This window comes from Pholis gunnellus (assembly GCF_910591455.1).
Source record: "Pholis gunnellus genome assembly, chromosome: 4".
NCBI lineage: Eukaryota > Metazoa > Chordata > Actinopteri > Perciformes > Pholidae > Pholis > Pholis gunnellus.
The window spans coordinates 4,285,343-4,307,330 of NC_136530.1; the positions used below are offsets into that span (position 1 = coordinate 4,285,343).

General features: G+C 39.9%; 4 protein-coding genes across 4 annotated transcripts in view; 1 reads left to right on the forward strand and 3 right to left on the reverse strand.

The window, feature by feature from the left end:
- The window catches only part of pip5k1ca (phosphatidylinositol-4-phosphate 5-kinase, type I, gamma a), a gene marked incomplete at its 5' end in the record, with an annotated part of 44,831 nt that extends 37,783 nt beyond the window's left edge, over nt 1-7,048 (reverse strand). Inside the window, one exon of the mRNA XM_079157219.1 lies at nt 6,916-7,048. Within this exon, the coding sequence (XP_079013345.1) occupies nt 6,916-7,048 (133 nt within the window). The remainder of the gene's footprint in view (nt 1-6,915) is intronic.
- Nucleotides 7,049-9,054: 2,006 nt separating this feature from the next.
- gpx4a (glutathione peroxidase 4a) lies at nt 9,055-11,937 on the reverse strand. The gene is made up of 7 exons (XM_079158579.1): nt 11,760-11,937; nt 11,357-11,451; nt 10,937-11,081; nt 10,233-10,384; nt 10,091-10,115; nt 9,826-9,885; nt 9,055-9,390 (listed from the first exon to the last, which is right to left on the reverse strand). The coding sequence occupies exons 1-7, from the start codon at nt 11,808-11,810 to the stop codon at nt 9,358-9,360; spliced, it is 561 nt and encodes a 186-aa protein (XP_079014705.1). The 5' UTR covers nt 11,811-11,937; the 3' UTR covers nt 9,055-9,357.
- A 2,188-nt stretch (nt 11,938-14,125) lies between these two features.
- Nucleotides 14,126-17,157, forward strand: polr2eb (RNA polymerase II, I and III subunit E, b). Its single transcript, XM_079157485.1, has 8 exons — nt 14,126-14,288; nt 14,630-14,804; nt 15,025-15,140; nt 15,265-15,345; nt 15,436-15,494; nt 15,706-15,784; nt 16,305-16,377; nt 17,017-17,157. The coding sequence occupies exons 1-7, from the start codon at nt 14,232-14,234 to the stop codon at nt 16,368-16,370; spliced, it is 633 nt and encodes a 210-aa protein (XP_079013611.1). The 5' UTR covers nt 14,126-14,231; the 3' UTR covers nt 16,371-16,377; nt 17,017-17,157.
- Nucleotides 17,158-17,943: 786 nt separating this feature from the next.
- Nucleotides 17,944-21,970, reverse strand: LOC306695407 (phospholipid hydroperoxide glutathione peroxidase-like). The gene is made up of 7 exons (XM_079158644.1): nt 21,785-21,970; nt 21,179-21,273; nt 20,758-20,902; nt 19,586-19,737; nt 19,444-19,468; nt 19,154-19,213; nt 17,944-18,708 (listed from the first exon to the last, which is right to left on the reverse strand). Exons 1-7 carry the CDS (start codon nt 21,806-21,808, stop codon nt 18,676-18,678), a joined length of 534 nt encoding a protein of 177 aa, XP_079014770.1. The 5' UTR covers nt 21,809-21,970; the 3' UTR covers nt 17,944-18,675.
- Nucleotides 21,971-21,988: the final 18 nt, after the last annotated feature.

Here is a 21,988-nt window from a genome sequence, read left to right on the forward strand (position 1 = left end):
GAATCGAGTAACTATGTAGAAATAGCAAGTCTTCTCGCTGATGGTCTTGTTTACTTATAAAGGTCATATAGAGGCATCAGCTTGAAATTGAAGGTTTCATAATCAGTTAAAGGTTCCACACAGTTTAAGTATCAATAGTAATGTTTATACTTTATAGCAAACCTTCTACTAAGGTTGCAATGAACTTTATTAAGTTACATAATAATAATGATTCTGTTTTAAGGTCTGTGAGCAGGTCAAACTGTACTGTGCACTACAAACTTCCCTTAATATGGCTGTGCACATTTGCACCTTCCATTATTCGCACCGTCCGTCCTTATATTCGTCGGCCTTAAGGAGAGAAGTCTACTGATTATATGTAAGCTGTGCCTCAGATGACAGGCGAGCCGTGCTTCCACATCAGCATGCCTGTTTGATAAATCAAATGCACGTCACTGCAGTCGGTTACAGAGCGTGTCAGTAAATCTTCCACAGAGATAAATCCGACCAACCGGAGCGGTAAATCCAACACAGAAGCTTTCAGTCATCAGGTCCCACGCTGTTTAGAAATGAAAAGTTGTTGTTGGTTAATAAATCAATTTTCTAAAAAAAAGCTCATCTGGAGAATTATCTCAGCTTCCACTGCACGAGAAGCAGGGTGCACACTGTGCAGGTCTGACACGCGTACACAAACACAACAACGACGGCAATTTAGAGTTTCCACTTCACCTCGCGATAATGTTTTAGTACTGTGGAGGGAAGCGTGGAGGAAACCAACGTAGACAAACATGCAAACACAGAGGGGCTCCAGCCGGTTAGATCAGGTCCGAACACAGGAGGCCCTTGCTGTGAGGCGACAGTGCTGCCCACAGTGAAATGAGCATGCTCCATGGCGGCTCTATTGACGTTTAATATGCATGCATCGTAGAAGAGTAATGAAAATGCAGTGGATTCAGGTGAAGAAGAGACTTATTTTCAGTCTTATTTTGATGCTAAAATGTGTACATTAGCAGGAATGAGAATGAAAGCAGTTTATTAAACTGTGGAAGTGCAATACAAATATTTTGTCTCTAAACTCAATGACTAATCGGGATCTCAATATTTATCAAATGAATCGTGACTATCATTTTGGCGTGCAGCCCTAGAACTGACTGAATGATAATGTGTCAGCACCGCTACTGTCGAAGCTGCTCCATCGTACCAGTGCGAGCTCGGCAGTCGCCCTGGTTCACTACTGCTGCAGTCAAACATCTCTCCTAATTTCCTCGGTACCAGAATAGGAGCAATTACTGAAGCCCCAAGCAGACAGTACTCTAATTCCACGTGGGTGTTCAAGATGAGTTCGACAGCTTCATGCTCCTGGTGCTGCTGATTATGAAATAATACTAGCCTCTCCTAATTGAAAACGCTGCAGTCGTGAGAGTGTAAAGCCGAGCTTCATCCAGTGGCACAAACAACCTTCTACAGCTGCAAAGTCGCCACAACAGAAGAAGAAGATGCAGCCTAGAATTCTTCATATAGTCCCGCCTCCCTATCTGTCTCCAGCTCCTGTATTTACTCCCCCCCCCCCCCCCACACCCCACCCCACCCCCCGCTCACTCATCTTCCCAGCAGCTATCACTCAGAAAAACCTGGACAAACAGCACAAGGACAAACAGCAGCAAACGCTGTGGAGTCTTGTTTAAAATAGCTACCGAAGCACACATCCCCCCCCCATTTGCAGACAAAATCAGCAGCACGCAAGACGTGACTGAACTGCGTCATCGTCTACGTAAAAGACTGTGACATCAAATAACCTGGCGGAGGCATATGCAAGCCCCGTGCATCGGCCACCGGGACGCAAACGGATACCGGCACGCACAGCCACAGGGGGGGGGGGGGGGGGGGGGGGGGAGACCTTGAAGAAGGAATAAGGAGGAAGCAAATAGATGGCAAATTCCACAGAAGGCAACCACCCTTTGTGCCTGCGTCAGCAATTCTGACAGGCCATGCCTGAAGCGGTGAGCTGAGAAAAACACAGCGGGGGGGGGCGGGGGGGGGGATGGATAGTGACAAATGAACCAAATCACTAAGGGATGAGGAGGTAGGAGAGGAGAGTCAAGGTTGAAGGTGAGAGGTATAGGGCTGCACGATATTGAAAAAACCTGACAGTTATATTTCGTTTCTGCAATATATAATGCAATATGGAAACAACACAGGCCTTTTTTTTTTCTCCAGATGACAACAAGGTCCTGTTTCTGGTCAACATCATCCTTTCTGCAGCCAGAATATTTCCATGCAACTGACATTGCAACCAAATCTCCCTCCTCTGTGGTTTTTCTCCTGCTTCTCGCTCATTGTGAGGTTGCTGCTTTGGTCGTTTGATAAATTGATCAAGAACTATTTTGATTGGTGGTTCTCTGTGCAAGCAGAGCCTGCACGTCACACACTAGCAACAAGCTCTGTGCATCCAAGAACCTTTAAATCAAAGTAAATTATGTTCTATCAGACAGACTTTTTTATGTAGATTTATGGAAAATGAGAACCGTGTGAGTTTCTCCTTTTGTATCAAGCAACAAAAAAGTTCTAGCACGACATCTTAGAGTTAATTAGCCTTACTTGACGTTGCACGCCCTGCGCATGCGCACATCGCAATGTTGTTCTTGAAAACCATATATAATGCAGCCCTAGTGAGAGCAGTCGGAGTACTGGAGTGCTGGGGAGAAGATAAGTGAGATTAATGCTGTCTTCTAACAGAAGACTATAGGAACAAATTACGACTGCCTGAGGATGAGGAGCTCTGAATGGGACTGAATGCTCAGACGGATATTTAACAGCCAGCTGTGACACAGCGTTGTCTTCACACATTCTGAGCAGCTGAGCCGACTGCAGCAGCCTACACTAATACATACGCAAAGTCTGACGTTAACCAAGCTCTCAGGTTGAGCACTTGTTACGTGAACAGCCAATAAGAATCAACGAAGACCTATTTCCATCCATTCCCGTTGACCAGTGCCAATGCCAGATTGTTGTGACATGTTGGGAAATGAACACAACCCCTGGGTTTAACACATTTTAGCTAAATAGCCTTTTGTGGCTTTTTACGACCCGTCGCTGACAGATGTTGCAGAGTGCTTTGCATTGGAGACACTCACAGCTCTATGAGCAAAACAAAGAAGAAGATCGACGAGTTAACTGCACTGTTACTGTGCTAATTACGTCAAATGAATAACAACAAAACATCACTCGCATTGAGCTGATGTGGTGTGTCGATATGGATTAGCATTACAATATTCTGGAGTGAGTTTCCCTTCCATTAGCCTGCATCGCACCCAGACTTCAGCCCTGCAGTGATACATTTTAAACTGAATGCGTCATGTCATGATTCCTGAATTTTTTCTTTGTCTGTATTTGTGCTCTGACATATTTTCAGTGCAACGTACCCTCATGCAGCAGTTCGTATGATATCTTACAAAAAGCCATTCCTCATTTTTTGTGCATTTTCCTTCGAATGTCCAGCAACACTTGTCAATTTCTGCTCGTTACATGCATACGGTCTTTTGAATAAAACAATAAGAAGTGTGATTGTATAGAAGTCTATGAGAAAATGACTCTACTTCTCACTTGATTTATTCCCTCAGTAAACATTGTAAACATGAGTTTATGGTCTCAATCTCTAGTTTCAAGTCTTCTTCAATACAGCATGATGTTCATTTAGTAAATGATGGTCCATTTAGAGTCAATCAGACCATAAAGCAGGGGATGCTTTAGGGCGGGGCTTACTGTGATTGACAGATTACTTCCTCTACCAGAGCTGTATGAGGCGTATCTACGTCACTGCTCCACATTCCAAATATGGTAACTTCTGTTCACTGGTTGAACAGCCATAATCCAAGATGGCGACGGCCAAATCGCCAGACTCTAGGCTTCATCGCGACTGCCCACAATCCAATGGGTGACGTCACAATGACTACGCCCACCTCTTATATACAGTCTATGGGTTACATATGATTTGATTTCCTTGGATATCTATGAATTACAGTATTTTTCATAGGTATAGCTACGAACGCTGTATGAAAACAGCCAGTTCAGATACAACCTTGGCTGCTTTGCTCAGCACTTTACTCAGCAGATGTTTGGAACTACAACTATATAGCTAATGGATTAAAGTGTGTGTATCCAACTGCTCCATAGAAAAGTTGCATTAGAAAGTGTATGATTTTTTGTATATTTTACTTAGAGTAATAGCGAGGAGCTTTGGAAGCGAAATAACTTCTTGTTTGCGTCACTGGAAGACTTGTTGCAAGGTATCGAGTAGACCGTCTTTGTCTTTATTGGGGCTTCTTGAGCACTAATGCTGCCCTAATAGAATAACACAGCCGTGCCGTATCGATGACAGGCGTAATTGAAACAAGCATTGCCTCAGTAATATCAACCTGCAGCATTAGCCGACTCTGAGGTTAAATGGGGTAACAAGGTAACAGACGTTAGTGTGTTGAAAGCAAAAGAAACTTAAACACTCAGCGCTGTCTTTCAGTCCTCTACTCTATCCAGTGTAATCAAATACAAAGTGCATTATGCCATGAAGATTGGTCCGCTGTTGCTTTTCTAAACCTTATCTCTTTTGCCGCTCTCTCAGCTGTTAAAATGCAACACAGAGAGGTGAATGCCAACTGTCCGTAAACCGTCAGCCTGAATACATTTGGCAGGGTAGAGGCGTACTCAATAATGCATCTGTTTAACGCTGTTCGTCTGCATGTGCGAGCTCACACTCTCTCTCTCTCTCTCTCTCTCTCTCTCTCCAGTCAGGTCGGTGTTTTCCGTTGCACTGACTGAGAAGGTACACACTCATGAGACACGTGGCAGCAAGCATGACGCTAAAATAAAAAAGCATCTCGCAGCCAAAGGCGTCCAAAGCAAAAACGGCCATTTTCATCGTCTGATACAGCCGAGCTCGACGAGTAACCCTCGCCAGAACAGCCCTTTGATTCATGAGCTCGTTCTGAGCTCTTGTCGAAGTCAGCACTTTCCTCACCGTGGGACAATGAAAATCCCCGAACTGTGATGTACAGTGAACATGATGACCAGTGAATGGCAGCATGACGGACTGCTGGTCGACTCAAGAGCCTGAACATTTAGCTCCAGGCAGCCATGAGTGCATCGACAGACATGTTCACATCCATTAGTATACCTTAAAAGTCAACAATATCAAATAACAGTGCGTCATTTAGAAAGTAGCATGCGTCTCTATGTTGATGATGCAGTTGTTTATCACAAAGCTCAATCTTTTAGCTTTGTCACAAGGTAAGTGTTTTAAAAGCATGCAAAATGAAATATATGTTGATTTCCAAGATGAGAACCAAGTACCTCAATTTGAGAATCATCATCATCATGAAGCCAGTCTAAATAGACCACAGCATTTCATCTAACTTCACTTCTCACAAGCAAATCTTATAGTCAAACTTGCCCTCCAGATTAATGTCAGTAACCCAAAATAAATACAGAACTCGTGACATTATCAATCTTATAATTGAAGTCCACAACCTAATTACCAGCTTGGAGGAGGCTGCTTATACCTCAGCATCAATGATACACAACGAATACAGCCTCTTAACTTCTGACATAAACAGCAGTGAGCGACAAAGCAAACTCTCTAATTGTCTCTTGAATTACACTCAAATGACCCCAATTAATACTGGACTTGAGAGGCCGATATGGATATTTGAGGGTTTAAAAATAGGATAACCATATGTTGGCTGATATATATATATATATATATATATTTGCATAAACATCTACTCGTCTGCTAATAAGGCCTTTTTCACAAGAGACATGTTGCCATGTCACATTAGGAAAAGCACAGGTGTAAATAATCAAATTTATGAAGGCTGAATTCCATTTAGCTGCTCCAGTTTCTGGGTCCTGGTGTTGTGAGTGCTGGCTCACTGTCTTACTGGGACATTCTCAATGTTAAAAGCATAAACATCTGCTGAGAAAAACATGTCTATGTGTGTCTTAGTGTCACCTATACAGAAACACTCGTACAAATATATTAAAAGTATTATGTCTGGTCCAACTGCCATGGTGTCTGCGGTCTGTCCCTCAGCCCTTTTAGTCGAGGAAATTGAGTATTTTCTGGCTCCAGTAGGAGCCAAAATGGTGGTGAATTAAACCCAAATTGAGGATTTAATGGTTTCTTCACAGACATAATGGGTGATAATCATGTTTCTCTACAGACTGTGGGGTGACAGGCTGTGATAATTCAAGGTGCCCACAGCTGGGAAAGAGAGGGAAGGTGGTAAAGAGACATTTTGTGTTGCTTGAGAAAAGGTGGTCACTAAATCCTAAATCCTAGCTACACCTCTGGCTCTTTCTAGAGTTATAGGCTACTAACACATGTTTACAGACTGGCTTTTATGTGATGTCGTCGCTTTCCTGTTTTATTTGTATTTGTTGATTTGACTAAATATAATTGTATTTATTTCTTATCGTATTTGTATCGGATCGACTGTCTCACTGAGCTTTCTGTTATTGTTATTATTGCCTTGCTTTTTGCTGCTTTGTCTATCAAAGCACTTTGTAGACTCTGTTTTTAAAGGTGCTATATAAATAAAGTTGTTATTATTATTATATATCATATTGCCCTTTCTAAATATCGATTAATTTCCAAGCCATGGTTCGCTGTGTCGCTCACTAGACACGACTGCACTGCTACTACACACATAGTACCCTAACACATACAATATATAATAATAATATATATATATATATAACGTTAAAATGCAACTTTACCTGCTTGACACATCAATTTAGCTAACTTAGCTAGCTACTAGCCGAACGTTAGCCGACCGATTCTTTGCTAGCAGAGATGAGTCGGGACTTTCTGTTCAAATGGATGTCAGGGTAATGAAATGCACACATTAAAAGACGGTTTATTTTAAAAGGTGATAAAAGTACCCATGTCTCCGGTGTCCATCCCGTAGCTGACTCCAACCACCGTGTCCCCATCATCGGATGCTGTGGCCCCGGATAGCGGGCTGCCGTCCCGGGCCTCCGACAGCCCGACCGCTCCCTCGGCTGCTGCTTCCATTCAGCCTCCCGGAGGACAACACACACACAAAAAAACACAACAAACAAGAGCCAAAAAGACCCAACAGCGACGGTGTGTGATCCCGGTAAGAGAGAGGAGGGAGGCGGACGTATTTGTTTGATGTGTAGCAATAATCAAACGGAGGAATGTGTGATAGTTATCCGCGATGGTCCCGTCATCTGTGCGGTGTTTCCTGCACGAAGAAGGCGGAGCAGCGTCCGCTCCTCTCAGGTCGACTGCACCGCACTTGCTGCTACTGTGCTACTGTGGTGCTGCTGCTGCTGCTGCTGCCTGGGTGTTAGTGCCGGACACCCTTGTGGATCCCTTCTGCAGCGGGCTGTATCTCCATCTGCAGGAGGCCGAGGGACCCGCAGCCCGGAGCCGAACGCGTCCTCTTGGAATGCTCGGAGTCACATGCAGAGGTCAATTTGAACTGATAGGAGTCTGAGTGGTTGCATTAGATTAGACATTTACATGTTTACACATTTACATTAAATTGTTCACACAGGATTCAAGGATCATTTATTGTCATTATGCAACACATGCATGCACAACGAAATTCAGTTGTTTTGCCCATTTGTACCACAAGAAACACATGACCAACAAAACAAAACAAAACAAAAACAGCAGTCCATTCCTGTGGTGCATATTTTGAATTTGCATGTTAAGGAATATGAATAGCACCAACAAAAACAACTCTCTGGGCAGATAATATGGCCGACATCTTCAAATAAAAAATTCAACATGAGGAAAACATGTTTTCCACCTCAGTAGTCCACCTCCTCTCGTCCCACCAGAGTCCTGCTCTCCATCAAATGCTACAGTTCTCATCGTGGCTCTGAGCCATTGGCCTCTGTATATAAATCATGAGGTATTGCATGTACATTTCAAACTTATCTTACATTGGATGCATATCCTTGACTAAATGTATTAAGGTTTTGGCTCAAAAGCAGGAGATGTTTATTCAAGTACAAAGAACACTATTATCACCGGTTAATTTGTTGACGTTGCACTGCTTTAATAGCCCAGAACTAACACAGCACAATTAGAAGTAATTCCCAATACCAGATTATTAAGTATTTATGTACATAACACCTGGTGTAATCTCTTCACAATACCAACATGAAGTCTGATTTGTATACCTTTTTTTTGGGTTAACAATGCCATCATTTAATCATAGTCCAATATATAATTATTAACAGGCATCTGTAGTTTTTCCAGGGTAAAAAAAATCAATCACAGACAGATTATTTCTTTGCTGGAATCTTTTAATATATACTTTTTTTAGGGCTTTATAAGACTACTTCAAAGGATGAGGTTAGTCTGAATTAGGCACATTTCTTTTTTACTTGTAATCCTTTAATACAAAGCCATGTCTCCCCGATTGTGAGCAGTTCAATCAAAAAGGGATTTTTCCCATCTCACATTGTTTAATTTGAGTTATTCTTGATGGCCTGAAAAGGTTAAACTATACAGTATTTCACCAAGCAAATGCACAGAAGAGGAAAATGTAATCTTGTGGTTTCTTGTACGTTTGTGTTGTGTGTTTATTTTACTTGATATGCAAGTATAGTTTTATTGAATAGTCTAAATGTTTAATCTGTGTCTCTACAACCATCTCCACTGTGTTGGAAACAAACACAGTAGAGTGCCTGTCATCCAAGTATTGAGTTGCTGTGCTGTGAGTTCAATATCCAAAAGATAAAACTGTGACATTGTTCATTTTTCTTCCCTGAAAAAAATCAGGTTAATTTTAAGCCCGGGCGCTCACTCGTGAACGGTTCTCTGACACGCTTCAATTTTTCAGTGTTACATAAATGGATTTTCTGTCTTTTTTCCACCATTTCCATTAAACAGAAAGAAAGATCTTTGTGCCCAATAATCGCTGAGGACAACACACATCTATACTACAAGCAACACCAACATAATACAATGTAATGTAACTTTAAAAATGTCAGTGTTTTCCTGACAGACAAACAATACAGACAAAAATATCATTGGACCAAATCTTAGTGCATTTTATTATGAAAACACTGCCACACATTAATACTGAAAGAGGTGATGATCCATTTAGGGATCCTTCCTCTTTCTCACCAGAGAACCAAATGAATGCAAGCTTAGTAATCCTCCCAGGAGGTTTGCACGCCATTTTCATCAGGCCCGCTCTGTCCGCCATGCGGGTTTATGAGCAGACCGTCACTGGTTCTGGGCTGGAACCAAACTATGTCCACTGGTTCTCGGAGAGGAAGAGAAAAGGAGCGAAAAGGACAGAAGATCAGCGAGTGAGGCGTCAGTCATCCATGAGGCGTTTACAAGTATTTGGGAAGATCCTTCTCCACCACCTGGAAGAAAAGCAAGAGCAGAAGTTGACGATAATTGTCCTAATGAAAGTGTATTAACACCTGGAGAGACATAACAGTACACAAATATGTGCAGTTACAGTCACACACAAATCTTCATTCGATTTTATGAATTATGGACTCAAGATAATAAGAATCAGTTTATATGAAAGTCAATTCAACATAAATCCTCATTCTTGCCCCTTTGTTCATTACTTCAACTTATTCATCATGTACACAATGTTACATGTGGACAGTTCTACATGGAAATATCTGGACATAAACAGAAAAAACTCTGCCCAGTGTCACCAGGTCTCTGACGGCAAATAATTACACAGGCACATGGGAAATATCTAAAACAAGTGCATGAATAAAAAGATACACAAAAAGTGCACTACAGTCAAGATAAATACACTATAGTATTTGTGGCAAACATACACTTGGATCATCCATTGGTCCGTATCTCTTCATCACCTGACCCTCTCTGTTGATCAAAAACTAAAGAGAAAGAGGAAAAATACAAAAGAAGAATGAAACACTTTCTTAAAAAGCATTTACAGGCTTCTTCCAATAAGTATTCTGTACCCTCATGACAGTAAACACACTATAGAGATATGGAAAGAATACAGGAATATGACTCATTTTCAGCGCTATCAGCGGTAATGTCTACATTTATAATAAATAACAGATGAAAAGTATTTACCTTAGTGAAATTCCACTTGATGCTACTGCAGAAATGAAAGGAAATCACACGTTAGAAAATAGTAACAATTGATTTAGAGGATGTGTCTCTAAGCAGCATGTCATTATAATATGAATAAAGCTGTTATAATATCACCACGTACTTTCCCAAGAAGCCTTTCCCGTTGGGCTGCTCCTTCAGCCACTTCCACAGAGGATGAGCGGTGTCCCCGTTCACATCGATCTTACTGAACATGTCAAACTGGGCGTCGTAGGACTGTGCAAACTGCTTGATCTGAGTTTCATTGCCGGGCTCCTTCAAAATAAAACAAGTTGAGAGAAATAATTCCAGCCCTGTGGTGGTTAAACTCTCCAAATAAAACAATGCTGATGAAACAACAGGTTGGCTAAAAGGAATACTTCACTTCATTCCTACAATGTTTAAATAATTATTATAGGGAAAAAGTAAGAAGGATCGTAAAGTAGAAAAAATAAAGATATAAATGAAAATAAGGATAATAAAAAAAGTAGGGCTAGTATGATGGTGCACATACACATATACTGTATATTTACACCTTCATACTTACATATTTGCACACGCACAGATTCGTCTATACACAGGAAAAACTCCTCGAACACTAGTCTTCTTTATTCTCCGTTGTGCAAGAAAAACAAGAATTCAAGGTAACACTGGGTGAGTAATTCAAATACAAATGATCATTTGGGGGGTGAAGTATTCCGTTAATTTATTATTTAAAAAAAGGAAAATAATATACTTGTTGTTTCACCGACATGACACTTTTCAGATCACACACATGTGTTATAATGCCTGTTGTAGCATAGAGCCGTAATAAAATATGTTGTTTACCTGGTTCCCAAACTGGTTAGAAGGGAAGCCAAGGATGCGTAAACCTCTCTCAGCGTACGTGACGTGCATCGCCGCAAACTGAGAGTAGTTTACTGGGGTTTTACCTCATTTAGAGGCAACGTTGGTGATGATGACAACATCCCCCCTAAAAATACAAAGACACACATGCATCATGTTTTAGTGATGGTGAGCTTATGTAATGGGATGCTTTTTAGGGAGACAATATGCAATTGTGATACTCTAGAATCACTATTATATAACAATGCTGTGTTAATGTTGTTTTAATATTCATATTAACATTATTGTGTACTTCTCTATTTTGATGATTTGGCAACATTGCTTTTTTTCTTAAACTTTCATGCCAATAAAGCCACATTTAAAATTGAAATTGGAAAAAAAATAAATCAAAGATAGCTTTACCTGTATTTTTCTAGGGAAACCAAGTTGCCATCAATATCTGTCGCTGAGAAGTCATAGATAGACGTGGCCGTCTGCCAGTCCTCTGCCGGAGCAGACTGTAAGGAGAAAGGAAACTTGAGTGATGGGAACGCACTTTTATCCTGTTTAATGAATATTAGATAACAAGACATTTATGTTCCAGCAGACACACATTTCCCCTGAGAATGCATCTTTAGGAAGAGTAAAAAGAAGAATGTGTGCATTTCATAATGCATACAAATATTACACATAATAAATACATCAAAAGGAATGATAACATGAACACATTTAATGATCAATTCCGTTCAACAAAATCTGACTTTGTCCAAACGTAAGTTCCAGTGCTGCAACATAAACCATCCGTCCCTCTCTCATGTTTTCTTACCATAGCCTGCAGCAGGACAGAGAAAAGGACAGTGGACCCTATGAGGCGCATGTCTGCCCTTCAGTAAGGTCCTCTGAAGGCAGAAAGCGATCAAATCTGTAAACCGCCTGAGTGGCTCCAGCTACACCCTCACTTGTCAGAACATAAAATCGCTACTGAGAAAAAGCAGACGATCCAGTGTCCTCATGTATAACTAGAACGGGTTGATCATTAACACAATTGATTGGCTGTGAGTCCAATAGGTCCCCGTCTGCTGCTGCAGACAAATAAATCCACGAGACACGCAGATGCACCGCGGTCCAAAGTCCACGACGGTATCACAACCTCTCCAGCAAAGTTGAATGCGTTATAAAAGCTAACAAATAGGCCATGTGGGGGTGAGCGTCATGTGGCCCAGGCAAAGGCCAACAGTCTGAATAAATACATAAACTCATGATGCAATGAGCTTAATATCAGAATGAAAAAAACAAAATGTTTTGTCAGTGAATAAGCGCACATGACCTACTAAATCTCACCCCAACATAAAAGTCCCAAAGGCTGAGACGAAAACACAAATAATCATAAGCTGGAAAAACAAAAATAATTGGGTTTAAACCCCAATTATAATGAATAAATCAATGTAATACCTGTAGAACCACCAGGCAAAGCATTGAACAACACAGTGAGCTGTTGGGCAACACGCTGATCGGGTTCTTACGAGATTATTACACAATTTTCAGGCAAGTCTACGTGGGAATCATGCTTCATAGTTACAATAGATCTGCTCTATTCAATAACATCTAAACAGATACTTTACTGAATGATTCAAAATATACCATTGAGGAGGCAAAACAATATATAAATGTAAATGACAAATGAAATTTAGTAATAGTAATAATAATAATAATAATAAGAAAGGTTTCGAGAGGGAAAGTCTAATGGTGGTTTTTTACGTAGTTTAGTTATATTTCTACTTGGTATATGGTATTCATGCATAAATAATTTTGCTCTGAACTTTGTTGAACTTCACAGTGTCTCTGTTATGCAAATACAACTACACACACAACTAACTGTGTTGTATGAAAATGTTGCACCACCAAGGCCTTTGGGCCGCTTGTTTGTTTGTCATTGTTGTTCCCATCATTCTGAGACCAAAATGTCTGTAACATTGGCCATCGGCCCCCACCTTTGCTCATTCTGTATAAAGAAAGCTTGTTCACTTTTTTCTTGGTTCTTCCTCACTGAGACTGTACGCATTCTGTTGTGATGATTGAACCTTCTCTGCGCAGAGAATAAATACTTAAAAGATAACCTGGTTTTTGGTATTATTTATTTCAACATTAAAAGACTCACGCAAAGCGGGTATAGGAATATTTTCCACAACAAAAGTAATTTATATTTGAGGATATTAAGGATATGGAATGAAGAAGAAAATAATTACAGGTTTGCAAGTTTGCAAGGAAGGAAATAAATGAAGTACATTTACTCCACTATTGTATTTATTTACACCTTTTGACACACTCGCACTTCACTTGAGTACCTTCATTTTTAGTTATAAAACCTTTCGATGACTGCGCATGTTGTTGTATTTCTCAGAATGATTAGCCTATCAGCTGATATCAGCTTCCAGATGATGGAAGGGGGGGCTGCTGCAGGAACATCCGGTGTTACAAACTAAGCTCATATAATATGGGCCGACCATTGAATTATTTCTCACACCCTTAATTAAGTAATACGCAGATACATATTAAACTGGACTGTGTTTATAATCGTGCACCACCAGGTTTTTATACTGAGTGAGGAACGTATTACATAACCAAAATAACATCCACCATCGATCACATGCTGCATTTAAGAAGGGGAAGCAGAGGTTGCTAGTTTCCGGGACATCACTGTTACGCAAATTGGAAATCACAGGAGCACCCCACACACACCAAGCACCGGATAAGTTAGGGTTACTTTACCGTTGGGGATAAAATAAAGTACAGTACCATCGTCAGTAGTGCTCCGCTGCTCGCCACAGCCCCAAATGTCAAAATAGCATATAATGTCCTCATTGTTTCTATCAGAGAGGCCAAATTGAATCTCCTCAATAGCTACAACGTAGCTGCTGACTCCGCCCCCTGCCGTTTGTTGTGAAACTGCGGCGGAAACCGGTGGGTCAAAACTGTCAGAATAAAACGATTACAAAATCAAATATATATATATATATATATATATAATTATCACTGTTAGTATAAATGTGTTTACAATTACAGTGTAATTACTATTATTATCGCACAGATAATAATAATAATGGTTAATATTAGTAAAAAACATAGTTATTCGTCAAACTCCACCCACACACACTACGGCCCAGCGTTGACGTCATCAGCTTGCGCCGATCAACGGAAACGTGCGTCGCATTGTCCGCAGGAGCGAAGCTGATACATTAACAACAACAAAAAACACCCTTTAGTTAAAATCTAGAGCAAGTGAAACATTTGAGACGATATGGATGACGAAGAAGAGACTTACAGGCTATGGAAGATTCGTAAAACCATCATGCAGGTGCTTTATTTCTTAATGTTTTTGTTTATTAGCCTGCTAACTTAGCATGTAGCTTAGCCAAAGCTAGTTGAGTCCTTCAGGAACTCTTAATACATGTGAAAAAAGCTGTGAAATCTCCCCTTTTTGTATTTTCACAAATGGAACAAAGACATTAGAAAGTGGGTTACAGACAGGAAATAATGGAGATCTCTACATTTCCTTCTAATTGCTATTAGAGGTGGTTTACAATGCTGGATGTGAAGAGCTTCCTGACAGCTCTAGTCTGTCCCAGTTTGATTTTTAAACATCATAGTTTATTCTGTACACTCACTGACTTTACGGTCTCACCTTCACACCCTCAGCTGTGCCACGACAGAGGCTACCTGGTGACACAGGACGAGTTGGACCAGACGCTGGATGAGTTCAAGAGTCAGTTTGGAGACAAGCCCAGCGAGGGTCGCCCCAGACGCACAGACCTCACTGTGCTGGTGGCACACAACGACGACCCCACCGACCAGATGTTTATTTTCTTCCCTGGTAGGTTGATACCTATTAATACATACAGGGTGGCTAGTAGTCCTTTCATTTAAAAAAAAAAAAAAAAAATACACAAATTGTCCTGGGAACTAAAAATGAGGCCATTGTATAATCGTTGACAGTGAGCTAAAAGGTGTTGAGCTTTGAATTTATGCCTATACATGCAGCGGTGTGCTATTATTATTATTATTATTATATATTATTTTTCTTCACTTTTCAGAGGAGCCCAAGGTGGGAATCAAGACGATCAAGATGTACTGTCAGAGGATGCAGGAGGAGAATATCACACGAGCCATCATTGTTGTTCAGATGGGCATGACGCCGTCGGCCAAACAGGTAAACACCGGCATCGTATATCAAATTTCTGAACATCTCTAATTATGCAGCGACCATCTTGTTGTTGTTTTGCTTTCTTTCTTGCGCTCTCGGTAACCATATTTAATGAAATGTCTCCTTACAGTCTCTAGTTGACATGGCACCCAAATACATATTGGAACAGTTTCTACAACAGGAGCTGCTCATCAACATCACAGAGCACGAGGTAAACAACGGACTGTATTAAGATCTCATTGACGCTATTGGTCGATTGAGAAGGACATTTTTGTTTTTATTGAGTTGTTTTGTCTTTCAGCTTGTTCCAGAGCACATCGTTATGACCAAAGAGGAAGTGGTTGAACTTCTGGGAAGATAGTATCCTTACACCCACTGCACTATTCAGAGCAATTGAACAATGCATGAAAAGCACTCGGTCATCTTCGGAGTACTTGCTATTTGTAATTAAGTTTAAAATAGCAGTTGATTTACCTAAAGACCACCATCAAGCTGTATTTAGTGTCTTTATGTGACTCGACTCTTCATGAAAACATGTATTTGTTATCCGACTTTAACATTTTTACCTCAGTAAATTAAAGGAAAGTCAGTTGCCGAGGATTCAGGCTGGGGACCCCGTGGCTCGCTACTTTGGCTTGAAAAGAGGACAGGTAGCTCATCGATGAGACGTTTGTTCTAATAACGACAATGCATAACATTATCATCACCACATGGCTGCACGGTGCTGTGTATTTGATCTTGGGTTGAGTATTCTGGTATATTGCCTTTCTGTCAAGGAGTGTGATCACTCAAATAGACTTTTAGAACCTTTATATGTTGCAAGACAAAATGTTTTAAAGACACATGAAGGATGATTCCAGTTCATTACCATGTGGGTCTTATTTAGGACTTTGCTGTAAAAATGTTGTTTCCAAATCTTAGCAATTATCTTGATTTTCCGATCCTCAATTTGAAATGATAGTCGTGTCCAAAACTAAAAAATAAGATGTGTTTTTAATAAACTGGAATCATTGTTTTAACACACATGGAAGTTATTTGCATGTAACATGTGATAGCAGCTGGAATTTAAATGAACCTCTACCCAAATGCAAATACAAGAAGCATGCAACTTGTGTTCCCAGTAATTCCAGCCCTGTCTAGAATTCTGCTATTTTTCTACAACTTTTCCAGGTGGTAAAGATCATCAGACCCAGTGAAACAGCTGGGAGGTACATCACATACAGGCTGGTGCAGTGACAGACAGGTAAGTGTGTTATGCACACATTAGCATTTTGTCATTAAAGGGTTAAAACACACTCATACAATTCAGCCTGCGATATTAAGCACATTGATACTCCTGTTGTTAGACTTTTTGTTTTCATTTTTGTAACTAGATTTTGTAAAGCATTAAAGGGAGAATTCGCCTACTCTGCTACATTGACCGAGAAAGCCGAGTTCTCCTTCTCACAGAGCCGTGTGGGCAGTGCCTACACGTACCAGGATGCATTGCACACAAGCTGTCGCATCAAATTACGGCTCTGGACCACTGTCTCTTCTGTAGCGGCGTACTCGGCTTTCTTGGTCAAACATAGGACACAAATTTACCATCAACAGTGATTTGACATCCACATAAAAGGTGGCAAATTTTCCCCTTTAACATTTAAAAATCCCACAGTTCTTTTTTCATCTTACTTTGGTTAAAGTTGGGGCCATCCGGGGTTTACACGAGGTCAACACAATGTCATTTTGTACCCAAAAATGTCAACAAAGCTAACAGGAAAGTCACAGAGATGTCAAACAGACATACATGCCCAATCAGTCCTGACAACTTATCTTATCAGCCATAATGTGTGTGTGGACCATGACCTTTCATAAAACATATTTTGTATGTTTTATTTTCCAGATTTTTTCCTTATTGATCAACATTTTGAGGCACCAGTGAAACCGACTCATTCATCCATGGATTATCCTTCTGCTCTTGACGTGTGTTGAAATTGTAGTTTCTATTTGTAATAATTGATTTTGTAAAATAAACTATTCAAAATGTCAAATATAGTTTTCTCAGGATGATTTAGTTCAAATACTCTCACCCTTTGTATACATTATCAAAACCTAGAAGTTTTTAACTTGAAGGTCTAATGTGGAGGATTTGGCGACATCTTGCAGTGAAGTTGCAGATTGCAACCAACTGAAACTTCTGCGGTGTGCTAATAAGCGTGTAGAACGATGGCGGCAGACACTAAATTGCGAATGAACCATCTTGAGCAGCGTTTGCTTCGTCAGCTCTGGGCTACTGTAGAAACATGGCGGCTGGATCCATGAAGATATAAACAGCTCATTCTACAGTAATGAAAACAAAGGTTTAGTTAAGTATAAACTAAAGAAAACACTTATGTTCTATTTCTTCCAATAGATCCCCCTAAACACTAAACACTAGACCCTGTGAAGCAGGACAGAACTCCATCTACATCATGTTTTAATGGTTTTAGAAGCCTACCTTCCTCTTCCTTTTAAAGGCCATGTTGTAGCTGCTGTAGACAGAAGCTTTGAGAGCTGGTTGTTGCGCCTCACTTGTCGCCGCTAAAAACCTCCACCCACTGCAGTGTCCTACCTGTAGTGCCCTCCCCAGCACCAGGGAAGTGAACGCATCTCTGCTCAGCGGCAGTGACTGCACTCATTTGGGTATTTCTGTTCCTGCTCACCTTTAGTTCCCTGTGTCCCATTTCACATGTAAAATACATAAAAGACAATCAAAACAAGATTGTAGATGGAACAACAAAACTTTAAAATAAAGGTTTTATTATAATAGACCAAACATCCATAACAAGGCAATACAGGCAACATTTATAAGAGACTGCTAAATGTATTATTAAACTTTTTAGTGCTGGAATAAAACCGGCAGCACTTTTAATTTGCATCAAAATTCTGCACATTTAAATGTGACTTACTACCCACCTTTCCTCAAGCTCGCAACAGCAACGAGTAAAACATTTAAAAACGTATTTCTGCAGCAGTATGTATTTAATCATTTCAGTCAAAACCTCTTGAAATGACAGAAGTCATCGCGTCAAACAGCAGTAAGCAGGCAGAGGTTTCGCTGCCAGGATAGATCAGTACAGCTGGAAAATGCATTAAAATATTAAATCTGGACGTACACAACACGATAGCCCCATCAGGTGCAGGGTTAGCTGGATTTTAATGAAGAAAAACCAGATCAATAATCCCGTCACTCAACTCAAACTAACACACTTCACACACACACACACAATGATTTTGATCATGAAATCAGACAAACTCAGGCTCACTGTCCCGGTTTCTTTCATTTAGGGATCCTTCCTCTTTCTCTCCAGAGAACCAAATGAATGCAAGCTTAGTAATCCTCCCAGGAGGTTTGCACGCCATTTTCATCAGGTCCGCTCTGTCCGCCATGCGGGTTTATGAGCAGACCGTCACTGGTTCTGGGCTGGAACCAAACTATGTCCACTGGTTCTCGGAGAGGAAGAGAAAAGGAGCGAAAAGGACAGAAGATCAGCGAGTGAGGCGTCAGTCATCCATGAGGCGTTTACAAGTATTTGGGAAGATCCTTCTCCACCACCTGGAAGAAAAGCAAGAGCAGAAGTTGACGATAATTGTCCTAATGAAATTATATTAACACCTGGAGAGACATAACAGTAGCTACACAAATATGTGCAGTTACTGTCACACACAAATCTTCATTTGATCTTATGAATTATGGACTTGAGATAATAAGAATCAGTTTATATAAAAGGTCAAATAATGTTAAATCCAAAATCCTCTCTCATTCTTGACCCTTTGTTCATTCATTCAACTTATTCATCACGTCCACAATGTTACATCCGGACAGTTTCACATGGAAAGATTTGTACAAAAATAAAAAAAGATCTGTCCCGTGTCACCAGCTCTCTGGAGGCGAATAATTACACAGCTACATGGGAAATATTTAAATCAAATAAAAACACACACACAAGAATACTACAGTCAAGATAAATACACTATAGTATCTGTGGCAAAGTACATACTCTTGGATTATCCAGGGGTCCGTATCTCTTCATCACCTGACCCTCTCTGTTGATCAAAAACTAAAGAGAACAGTTAACATGAAATATATGAACCAAGAATTCATTTATGTTTTACTTTTAGAATGAAACACTTTCTTAAAAAGCATTCACAGGCTTCTTCAGTATTCTGTACCCTCATGACAGTAAACACACTATAGAGATATGGAAAGAATACAGGAATATGACTCATTTTCTGCGCTATCAGCGGTAATGTCTACATTTATAATAAATAACAGATGAAAAGTATTTACCTTGGTGAAATTCCACTTGATGCTACTGCAGAAATGAAAGCAAATCACACGTTAGAAAATAGTAACAATTGATTTAGAGGTTGTGGATCTAAGCAGCATGTCATTATAATATGAATAAACCTGTTATAATATCACCACGTACTTTCCCAAGAAGCCTTTCCCGTTGGGCTGCTCCTTCAGCCACTTCCACAGAGGATGAGCGGTGTCCCCGTTCACATCGATCTTACTGAACATGTCAAACTGGGCGTCGTAGGACTGTGCAAACTGCTTGATCCGAGTTTCATTGTCGGGCTCCTTGAAAGTAAAACAAGTTGAGAGAAATAAGAGAACTGATCAGCACCATTTAAGCCGTGTGCTGGTTAAAATGTCTCATCATAAAACAATGCAGATGAAACAAAGGTTGTCTAAAAGGAATACTTTCCCCCCAAAAGGACCATTTGTATATCAATTACTCACAGAGTGTTACTTTGAATTCTCTCATATCTTCACGATGAACGACGAAACAAAAAACAGAGAAAAGTCTTGATGAATTTAAATAAATGGGGTTTCGCGTTTAACAGCAAAACTACATAGAAATATCTGTTTACAACCTCAAACAATGTAAGTCTCATTGATCCATTCGTATGCTCACTACGTTTCCATTTGCTTACATATGATGTCACTTATATACTTAAACTTTAACTTATATCATTCCTACAATGTTCAAATTATTATTATGGTGAAAAAGTAAAAATAATAGTAAAGTAGAAAAAATAAAGATATAAATAAAATAAGGATAATAAAAAAGTAGCCTAGTATGATGGTGCACATATCTACATCTACTGTATATTTACACCTTCATACTTTTATACTTATGTATACACGCACAGATTCGTGTGCAGACAGGAAACAACTAGCTTGTTTAACAAGTTTCTTTTATTTATTTTTAATTTAAAACACTTTTTTTTATTCACCGGTCGCCGTGGAGGTGTGCAAGAAAAACAACGTTTATTTCAAGAGTTCAAGGTAACACGGGTGAGTAATTGAAATACAAATGATCCTTTGTGGGGTGAAGTATTCCGTTAATTTACTACAATATTATCCTGTTCTTTTGCTTGGACACATATTTTGCTAATAGGATGGTAAGAAAATGTTTGTGAATAAAATCTTCCATCTTTATGGGTAAAGAATACTATAATGTAGAAAACATTGTTTTTATTAAAACATTTCTAATAATACACTTTTTCACATCCCCAATGACATGACACTTTTCAGATCACACATGTGTTATAATGCCTGTTGTAGCATAGAGCCGTAATAAAATATGTTGTTTACCTGGTTCCCAAACTGGTTACAAGGGAAGCCAAGGATGCGTAAACCTCTCTCAGCGTACGTGACGTGCATCGCCGCAAACTGAGAGAAGTTAGTTGGGATGTCACCTCATTTAGAGGAAACGTTGGTGATGATGACAACATCCCTCCTAAGAATACAAAGACACACATCATGTTTTAGTGATGGTGAGCTTATGTAATGGGATGCTGCAGCAAATTTAGGGAGACAATATGTCATTGTGATACTCTAGAATCACTATTATATAACAATGCTGTGTTAACGTTGTTTTAATATTCATATTAACATTATTGTGTACTTCTCTATTTTGATGCTTTGGCAACATTGCTTTTTTTCTTAAACTTTCATGCCAATAAAGCCACATTTAAAATTGAAATTGGAAAAAATATATCAAAGATAGATTTACCTGTATTTTTCTAGGGAAACCAAGTTGCCATCAATATCTATCGCTGAGAAGTCATAGATAGACGTGGCCGTCTGCCAGTCCTCTGCCGGAGCAGACTGTAAGGAGAAAGGAAACTCTAGTGATGAGAACGCACTTTTATCCTGTTTAATGAATATTAGATAACAAGACATTTATGTTCCAGCAGACACACATTTCCCATGAGAATGCATCTTTAGGAAGAGTAAAAAGAGTTCTGTGCGTATTTCATAATGAATACAAATATTATACATAATGAATACATCAAAAGGAATGAAAACATGAACACATTTAATGATCAATTCCGTTCAACAAAATCTGACTTTGTCCAAACATACATTTCAGTTTCGCAACATAAACCAAAACAAATAAATACACAAATTGTCCGGGAACTAAAAAAGAGGCCATTGTATAATCGTTGACAGTGAGCTAAAAGGTGTTGAGCTTTGAATTTATGCCTAGACATGCAGCTATTATGATTTTTTTTTTCATTTTTCAGAGGAGCCCATGTGGGAATCAAGACAATCAAGAGGTCAGAGGATGCAGGAGGAGAACGTCACACGAGCCACCATTGTTGTTTTAGAAGCCTACCTTCCTCTTCCTTTTAAAGGCCATGTTGAAGCTGCTGTAGACGGACGCTTTGAGAGCTGGTTGTTGCGCCTCACTTGTCGCCGCTAAAAACCTCCACCCACTGCAGTGTCCTACCTGTAGTGCCCTCCCCAGTACCAGGGAAGTGAACACATCTCTGCTCAGCGGCAGTGACTGCACTCATTTGGGTATTTCTGTTCCTGCTCA

Bases quoted from the DNA above. Each gene is read 5' to 3' on its own strand.
- polr2eb (XM_079157485.1), top strand. From the start codon at position 14,232: ATGGATGACGAAGAAGAGACTTACAGGCTATGGAAGATTCGTAAAACC. The intron at 15,141-15,264 runs GTAAACACCGGC...GTCTCCTTACAG, and splicing joins TGACGCCGTCGGCCAAACAG to TCTCTAGTTGACATGGCACC. The intron at 15,495-15,705 runs GTATCCTTACAC...TTTTTACCTCAG, and splicing joins GTTGAACTTCTGGGAAGATA to TAAATTAAAGGAAAGTCAGT.